The 9,282-nt window shown below is 65.5% G+C and overlaps 1 protein-coding gene across 8 annotated transcripts in view; it reads right to left on the minus strand.

Annotated features, from left to right (window-relative positions):
• kif23 (kinesin family member 23) overlaps positions 1 to 8,978 on the minus strand; it is a 43,415-nt gene extending 34,437 nt beyond the window's left edge. Inside the window, exon 1 of one of the 8 annotated variants that reach the window (XM_069911703.1) lies at positions 7,324 to 7,576. In XM_069911703.1, the coding sequence (XP_069767804.1) occupies positions 7,324 to 7,337 (14 nt within the window). In that variant the 5' untranslated portion in view covers positions 7,338 to 7,576. Of the gene's footprint in view, positions 1 to 7,323; positions 7,577 to 8,891 lie in introns of those variants that run through there. The other 7 variants (XM_069911708.1, XM_069911701.1, XM_069911700.1 and 4 more) reach the window with 7 other exon arrangements.
• Positions 8,979 to 9,282: the final 304 nt, after the last annotated feature.

Raw genomic sequence — 9,282 nt, forward strand, 5'->3', positions numbered from 1 at the left:
ACGCGCGAGGGGGTGAACGCGCGAGGGGGTGAACGCGCGAGGGGGTGAACGCGCGAGGGGGTGAACGCGCGAGGGGGTGAACGCGCGAGGGGGTGAACGCGCGAGGGGGTGAACGCGCGAGGGGGTGAACGCGCGAGGGGGTGAACGCGCGAGGGGGTGAACGCGCGAGGGGGTGAACGCGCGAGGGGGTGAACGCGCGAGGGGGTGAACGCGCGAGGGGGTGAACGCGCGAGGGGGTGAACGCGCGAGGGGGTGAACGCGCGAGGGGGTGAACGCGCGAGGGGGTGAACGCGCGAGGGGGTGAACGCGCGAGGGGGTGAACGCGCGAGGGGGTGAACGCGCGAGGGGGTGAACGCGCGAGGGGGTGAACGCGCGAGGGGGTGAACGCGCGAGGGGGTGAACGCGCGAGGGGGTGAACGCGCGAGGGGGTGAACGCGCGAGGGGGTGAACGCGCGAGGGGGTGAACGCGCGAGGGGGTGAACGCGCGAGGGGGTGAACGCGCGAGGGGGTGAACGCGCGAGGGGGTGAACGCGCGAGGGGGTGAACGCGCGAGGGGGTGAACGCGCGAGGGGGTGAACGCGCGAGGGGGTGAACGCGCGAGGGGGTGAACGCGCGAGGGGGTGAACGCGCGAGGGGGTGAACGCGCGAGGGGGTGAACGCGCGAGGGGGTGAACGCGCGAGGGGGTGAACGCGCGAGGGGGTGAACGCGCGAGGGGGTGAACGCGCGAGGGGGTGAACGCGCGAGGGGGTGAACGCGCGAGGGGGTGAACGCGCGAGGGGGTGAACGCGCGAGGGGGTGAACGCGCGAGGGGGTGAACGCGCGAGGGGGTGAACGCGCGAGGGGGTGAACGCGCGAGGGGGTGAACGCGCGAGGGGGTGAACGCGCGAGGGGGTGAACGCGCGAGGGGGTGAACGCGCGAGGGGGTGAACGCGCGAGGGGGTGAACGCGCGAGGGGGTGAACGCGCGAGGGGGTGAACGCGCGAGGGGGTGAACGCGCGAGGGGGTGAACGCGCGAGGGGGTGAACGCGCGAGGGGGTGAACGCGCGAGGGGGTGAACGCGCGAGGGGGTGAACGCGCGAGGGGGTGAACGCGCGAGGGGGTGAACGCGCGAGGGGGTGAACGCGCGAGGGGGTGAACGCGCGAGGGGGTGAACGCGCGAGGGGGTGAACGCGCGAGGGGGTGAACGCGCGAGGGGGTGAACGCGCGAGGGGGTGAACGCGCGAGGGGGTGAACGCGCGAGGGGGTGAACGCGCGAGGGGGTGAACGCGCGAGGGGGTGAACGCGCGAGGGGGTGAACGCGCGAGGGGGTGAACGCGCGAGGGGGTGAACGCGCGAGGGGGTGAACGCGCGAGGGGGTGAACGCGCGAGGGGGTGAACGCGCGAGGGGGTGAACGCGCGAGGGGGTGAACGCGCGAGGGGGTGAACGCGCGAGGGGGTGAACGCGCGAGGGGGTGAACGCGCGAGGGGGTGAACGCGCGAGGGGGTGAACGCGCGAGGGGGTGAACGCGCGAGGGGGTGAACGCGCGAGGGGGTGAACGCGCGAGGGGGTGAACGCGCGAGGGGGTGAACGCGCGAGGGGGTGAACGCGCGAGGGGGTGAACGCGCGAGGGGGTGAACGCGCGAGGGGGTGAACGCGCGAGGGGGTGAACGCGCGAGGGGGTGAACGCGCGAGGGGGTGAACGCGCGAGGGGGTGAACGCGCGAGGGGGTGAACGCGCGAGGGGGTGAACGCGCGAGGGGGTGAACGCGCGAGGGGGTGAACGCGCGAGGGGGTGAACGCGCGAGGGGGTGAACGCGCGAGGGGGTGAACGCGCGAGGGGGTGAACGCGCGAGGGGGTGAACGCGCGAGGGGGTGAACGCGCGAGGGGGTGAACGCGCGAGGGGGTGAACGCGCGAGGGGGTGAACGCGCGAGGGGGTGAACGCGCGAGGGGGTGAACGCGCGAGGGGGTGAACGCGCGAGGGGGTGAACGCGCGAGGGGGTGAACGCGCGAGGGGGTGAACGCGCGAGGGGGTGAACGCGCGAGGGGGTGAACGCGCGAGGGGGTGAACGCGCGAGGGGGTGAACGCGCGAGGGGGTGAACGCGCGAGGGGGTGAACGCGCGAGGGGGTGAACGCGCGAGGGGGTGAACGCGCGAGGGGGTGAACGCGCGAGGGGGTGAACGCGCGAGGGGGTGAACGCGCGAGGGGGTGAACGCGCGAGGGGGTGAACGCGCGAGGGGGTGAACGCGCGAGGGGGTGAACGCGCGAGGGGGTGAACGCGCGAGGGGGTGAACGCGCGAGGGGGTGAACGCGCGAGGGGGTGAACGCGCGAGGGGGTGAACGCGCGAGGGGGTGAACGCGCGAGGGGGTGAACGCGCGAGGGGGGTGAACGCGCGAGGGGGTGAACGCGCGAGGGGGTGAACGCGCGAGGGGGTGAACGCGCGAGGGGGTGAACGCGCGAGGGGGTGAACGCGCGAGGGGGGTGAACGCGCGAGGGGGTGAACGCGCGAGGGGGTGAACGCGCGAGGGGGTGAACGCGCGAGGGGGTGAACGCGCGAGGGGGTGAACGCGCGAGGGGGTGAACGCGCGAGGGGGTGAACGCGCGAGGGGGTGAACGCGCGAGGGGGTGAACGCGCGAGGGGGGTGAACGCGCGAGGGGGTGAACGCGCGAGGGGGTGAACGCGCGAGGGGGTGAACGCGCGAGGGGGTGAACGCGCGAGGGGGTGAACGCGCGAGGGGGTGAACGCGCGAGGGGGTGAACGCGCGAGGGGGTGAACGCGCGAGGGGGTGAACGCGCGAGGGGGTGAACGCGCGAGGGGGTGAACGCGCGAGGGGGTGAACGCGCGAGGGGGTGAACGCGCGAGGGGGTGAACGCGCGAGGGGGTGAACGCGCGAGGGGGTGAACGCGCGAGGGGGTGAACGCGCGAGGGGGTGAACGCGCGAGGGGGTGAACGCGCGAGGGGGTGAACGCGCGAGGGGGTGAACGCGCGAGGGGGTGAACGCGCGAGGGGGTGAACGCGCGAGGGGGTGAACGCGCGAGGGGGTGAACGCGCGAGGGGGTGAACGCGCGAGGGGGTGAACGCGCGAGGGGGTGAACGCGCGAGGGGGTGAACGCGCGAGGGGGTGAACGCGCGAGGGGGTGAACGCGCGAGGGGGTGAACGCGCGAGGGGGTGAACGCGCGAGGGGGTGAACGCGCGAGGGGGTGAACGCGCGAGGGGGTGAACGCGCGAGGGGGTGAACGCGCGAGGGGGTGAACGCGCGAGGGGGTGAACGCGCGAGGGGGTGAACGCGCGAGGGGGTGAACGCGCGAGGGGGTGAACGCGCGAGGGGGTGAACGCGCGAGGGGGTGAACGCGCGAGGGGGTGAACGCGCGAGGGGGTGAACGCGCGAGGGGGTGAACGCGCGAGGGGGTGAACGCGCGAGGGGGTGAACGCGCGAGGGGGTGAACGCGCGAGGGGGTGAACGCGCGAGGGGGTGAACGCGCGAGGGGGTGAACGCGCGAGGGGGTGAACGCGCGAGGGGGTGAACGCGCGAGGGGGTGAACGCGCGAGGGGGTGAACGCGCGAGGGGGTGAACGCGCGAGGGGGTGAACGCGCGAGGGGGTGAACGCGCGAGGGGGTGAACGCGCGAGGGGGTGAACGCGCGAGGGGGTGAACGCGCGAGGGGGTGAACGCGCGAGGGGGTGAACGCGCGAGGGGGTGAACGCGCGAGGGGGTGAACGCGCGAGGGGGTGAACGCGCGAGGGGGTGAACGCGCGAGGGAGTGAACGCGCGAGGGAGGTGAACGCGCGAGGGAGTGAACGCGCGAGGGGAGTGAACGCGCGAGGGGAGTGAACGCGCGAGGGAGTGAACGCGCGAGGGAGTGAACGCGCGAGGGAGTGAACGCGCGAGGGAGTGAACGCGCGAGGGAGTGAACGCGCGAGGGAGTGAACGCGCGAGGGAGTGAACGCGCGAGGGGAGTGAACGCGCGAGGGAGTGAACGCGCGAGGGAGTGAACGCGCGAGGGAGTGAACGCGCGAGGGAGTGAACGCGCGAGGGAGTGAACGCGCGAGGGAGTGAACGCGCGAGGGAGTGAACGCGCGAGGGAGTGAACGCGCGAGGGAGTGAACGCGCGAGGGAGTGAACGCGCGAGGGAGTGAACGCGCGAGGGAGTGAACGCGCGAGGGAGTGAACGCGCGAGGGAGTGAACGCGCGAGGGAGTGAACGCGCGAGGGAGTGAACGCGCGAGGGAGTGAACGCGCGAGGGAGTGAACGCGCGAGGGAGTGAACGCGCGAGGGAGTGAACGCGCGAGGGAGTGAACGCGCGAGGGAGTGAACGCGCGAGGGAGTGAACGCGCGAGGGAGTGAACGCGCGAGGGAGTGAACGCGCGAGGGAGTGAACGCGCGAGGGAGTGAACGCGCGAGGGAGTGAACGCGCGAGGGAGTGAACGCGCGAGGGAGTGAACGCGCGAGGGAGTGAACGCGCGAGGGAGTGAACGCGCGAGGGAGTGAACGCGCGAGGGAGTGAACGCGCGAGGGAGTGAACGCGCGAGGGAGTGAACGCGCGAGGGAGTGAACGCGCGAGGGAGTGAACGCGCGAGGGAGTGAACGCGCGAGGGAGTGAACGCGCGAGGGAGTGAACGCGCGAGGGAGTGAACGCGCGAGGGAGTGAACGCGCGAGGGAGTGAACGCGCGAGGGAGTGAACGCGCGAGGGAGTGAACGCGCGAGGGAGTGAACGCGCGAGGGAGTGAACGCGCGAGGGAGTGAACGCGCGAGGGAGTGAACGCGCGAGGGAGTGAACGCGCGAGGGAGTGAACGCGCGAGGGAGTGAACGCGCGAGGGAGTGAACGCGCGAGGGAGTGAACGCGCGAGGGAGTGAACGCGCGAGGGAGTGAACGCGCGAGGGAGTGAACGCGCGAGGGAGTGAACGCGCGAGGGAGTGAACGCGCGAGGGAGTGAACGCGCGAGGGAGTGAACGCGCGAGGGAGTGAACGCGCGAGGGAGTGAACGCGCGAGGGAGTGAACGCGCGAGGGAGTGAACGCGCGAGGGAGTGAACGCGCGAGGGAGTGAACGCGCGAGGGAGTGAACGCGCGAGGGAGTGAACGCGCGAGGGAGTGAACGCGCGAGGGAGTGAACGCGCGAGGGAGTGAACGCGCGAGGGAGTGAACGCGCGAGGGAGTGAACGCGCGAGGGAGTGAACGCGCGAGGGAGTGAACGCGCGAGGGAGTGAACGCGCGAGGGAGTGAACGCGCGAGGGAGTGAACGCGCGAGGGAGTGAACGCGCGAGGGAGTGAACGCGCGAGGGAGTGAACGCGCGAGGGAGTGAACGCGCGAGGGAGTGAACGCGCGAGGGAGTGAACGCGCGAGGGAGTGAACGCGCGAGGGAGTGAACGCGCGAGGGAGTGAACGCGCGAGGGAGTGAACGCGCGAGGGAGTGAACGCGCGAGGGAGTGAACGCGCGAGGGAGTGAACGCGCGAGGGAGTGAACGCGCGAGGGAGTGAACGCGCGAGGGAGTGAACGCGCGAGGGAGTGAACGCGCGAGGGAGTGAACGCGCGAGGGAGTGAACGCGCGAGGGAGTGAACGCGCGAGGGAGTGAACGCGCGAGGGAGTGAACGCGCGAGGGAGTGAACGCGCGAGGGAGTGAACGCGCGAGGGAGTGAACGCGCGAGGGAGTGAACGCGCGAGGGAGTGAACGCGCGAGGGAGTGAACGCGCGAGGGAGTGAACGCGCGAGGGAGTGAACGCGCGAGGGAGTGAACGCGCGAGGGAGTGAACGCGCGAGGGAGTGAACGCGCGAGGGAGTGAACGCGCGAGGGAGTGAACGCGCGAGGGAGTGAACGCGCGAGGGAGTGAACGCGCGAGGGAGTGAACGCGCGAGGGAGTGAACGCGCGAGGGAGTGAACGCGCGAGGGAGTGAACGCGCGAGGGAGTGAACGCGCGAGGGAGTGAACGCGCGAGGGAGTGAACGCGCGAGGGAGTGAACGCGCGAGGGAGTGAACGCGCGAGGGAGTGAACGCGCGAGGGAGTGAACGCGCGAGGGAGTGAACGCGCGAGGGAGTGAACGCGCGAGGGAGTGAACGCGCGAGGGAGTGAACGCGCGAGGGAGTGAACGCGCGAGGGAGTGAACGCGCGAGGGAGTGAACGCGCGAGGGAGTGAACGCGCGAGGGAGTGAACGCGCGAGGGAGTGAACGCGCGAGGGAGTGAACGCGCGAGGGAGTGAACGCGCGAGGGAGTGAACGCGCGAGGGAGTGAACGCGCGAGGGAGTGAACGCGCGAGGGAGTGAACGCGCGAGGGAGTCATGGCCCCTGCAGACGGTCAAGAGGAGAGAAGGTTGGTATTCATTTTTATGCTGTTGTCAAGCAATTTAAATGATACCCAAAATATGATCACCAATATCTCAAGCAACAACCACAGAATCTAGCATCCTGTGAATGAAATTTGTACTTAATACATGTACCCTTGGAACAAAAATATATTGAAACCCATTGATCTATGTAAACATTAAATCCTTCATGAACAACCACCTCTTCCTCACTACTGGACAGATTCTAACAAGGAAAGTAATATTCATCTTAGAATGAAAAGGCATACTCAGACATGGATGGACCACACTATTAAACACACATAAAAGGTAGAGAATCTTTGGAATTCTCAGCTAAAGAGTATGCAGCTCCATTGTTGATTGCATTTAAATCAGAGATCCATTTTTTTTTGGATAGTTGGGGAAAGTTAGAAAGAATCAAGTTGAAGATCAACTACAATCTCGATGGCAGAGAAGACTGCAGGGACCTAATGACCCAATCCGTTCAGTACGGAAAACTACAAAGAGTTCAGGTAAAAACTCAGTTAACTAACATGACAATAGAAAGTTAACCAAGACTATCCTGATTTAAAGTTTCCACTCGCATACCACTAAGTATCCGTATGCCATCAGTGCTCTGTGATTAGTGAGGGATTGCTCAAGGTGGTATGGGAGTGGGAAGGTAAGGTTGAGAATCACTGCTCTGACCGAGATTGTCACTGAAATATTTTGCTTGAGAAAAATTGTCATTGACCCATTTTCTTTAGCGTTCTGAAACCGTGCACATAATGAGTCAATCAGGTACGATGAAAACAGTGGTTCTCAACCTTCCCATCCTCATACCACCTTAAGCAATTCCTTACTTTTTAAATACATTCTATTTAAAACTTCACTGTGAACCATTTCAACAATATGTTCAAACATTCATCATTAAAATATAGTGACATTTTCCCCCCCTTTTCCCCATCCTCTAACATAAAGCAAACAAAAACCAAATAAAAGAAGACAAAAGAAAAAAATTGTGTGGTCCAAAATTTCATATTGAAGTATTTTCATACTTGCAGCTTATCATTTTAAGAAATGGAAGTCTGGAATTGGTGGTCTGTGTATGGTTTCCAAATTTGTTCAAGTATATTTGACTTTTAAATTGTAGGCAATTTTTTCCAAATTGAATATACTTGTTTATTTCTATGCACTACTGTTGTATTTAAGGTTGCCTCCATTTTCCAAGTTATCATCCTGCTTTTTTTTTGCTGCTGCAGGCGCAATCACTAAACCTTTTTTAAATCCTGTCTAATTTTAGGCCTAATGAAGTAAGCAATTCCTCACGAATCACAGAGCACCAAAGGGAAGGTTGAGAACCACTGATGTGCAGACAAACCACTCCAATTTGAGAAACAATCCTTCACCAACACAACCCCCAACCCACTCCCCTTACCCCCCACCCCCCAACACCCTCTCCTTCCCCTCCACCCTCCCCCCAACAACCCCCTAACACCCTCCCCTTCCCCCCAACAACCCCCTAACACCCTCCCCTTCCCCCCAACAACCCCCTAACACCCTCCCCTTCCCCCCAACAACCCCCTAACACCCTCCCCTTCCCCCCAACAACCTCCTAACACCCTCCCCTTCCCCCCAACAACCTCCTAACACCCTCCCCTTCCCCCCAACAACCCCCTAACACCCTCCCCTTCCCCCCAACAACCCCCTAACACCCTCCCCTTCCCCCCAACAACCCCCTAACACCCTCCCCTTCCCCCCAACAACCCCCTAACACCCTCCCCTTCCCCCCAACAACCCCCTAACACCCTCCCCTTCCCCCCAACAACCTCCTAACACCCTCCCCTTCCCCCCAACAACCCCCTAACACCCTCCCCTTCCCCCCAACAACCTCCTAACACCCTCCCCTTCCCCCCAACAACCCCCTAACACCCTCCCCTTCCCCCCAACAACCCCCTAACACCCTCCCCTTCCCCCCAACAACCCCCTAACACCCTCCCCTTCCCCCCAACAACCCCCTAACACCCTCCCCTTCCCCCCAACAACCCCCTAACACCCTCCCCTTCCCCCCAACAACCCCCTAACACCCTCCCCTTCCCCCCAACAACCTCCTAACACCCTCCCCTTCCCCCCAACAACCCCCTAACACCCTCCCCTTCCCCCCAACAACCTCCTAACACCCTCCCCTTCCCCCCAACAACCCCCTAACACCCTCCCCTTCCCCCCAACAACCCCCTAACACCCTCCCCTTCCCCCCAACAACCCCCTAACACCCTCCCCTTCCCCCCAACAACCCCCTAACACCCTCCCCTTCCCCCCAACAACCCCCTAACACCCTCCCCTTCCCCCCAACAACCCCCTAACACCCTCCCCTTCCCCCCAACAACCCCCTAACACCCTCCCCTTCCCCCCAACAACCCCCTAACACCCTCCCCTTCCCCCCAACAACCCCCTAACACCCTCCCCCCTCCACCCCCGCAGGCCCGGCTGAGGCCTAGGCGCGCAGCCGCAGGCGAGCCGGGAGAGGTGGGGGGGAAACACGACGGCCGAGGCTCCGAAAGGGACGCTGCTGGCCGGGGCCGGGGGGCCGGGGCCGGGGGGCCGGGGGTCTCCGCGCGGTACTCACGTCGCCTTCATGCCGCCCGCCGTCGCTCCGCTACCCAGCACCGCGCGACCGCACGCCAACCGCCACCATTTCAAATTCCGCGCCCCTGATTGGCGCTTTCAATAGCACTTCCTCTATTGGTCCAAATATCCACCCCGCCCTCTTTCCCCATTACAATTGGATAGTCGGATGCCAGTCATTCTATCTGTCTTCTGATTGGGCGAGCAGAGAAGAAGGCGGGACTCCGCCGGACATGCTGCGTAGGTGTGGTCGGCCGATGCTTCGCCTCACGGCCCTTGGTCGAGAAGCTGAATTTATTTGATTGGATAAACGATCCTCGTCTCTCTCGGATATTCTTCGGGTCCGCCAGTGGTTGCATTTCGTATTTTAATTGGGTTAGAGCTGCTGCCAA

This window comes from Narcine bancroftii, chromosome 14, assembly GCF_036971445.1.
Source record: "Narcine bancroftii isolate sNarBan1 chromosome 14, sNarBan1.hap1, whole genome shotgun sequence".
Lineage (NCBI taxonomy): Eukaryota > Metazoa > Chordata > Chondrichthyes > Torpediniformes > Narcinidae > Narcine > Narcine bancroftii.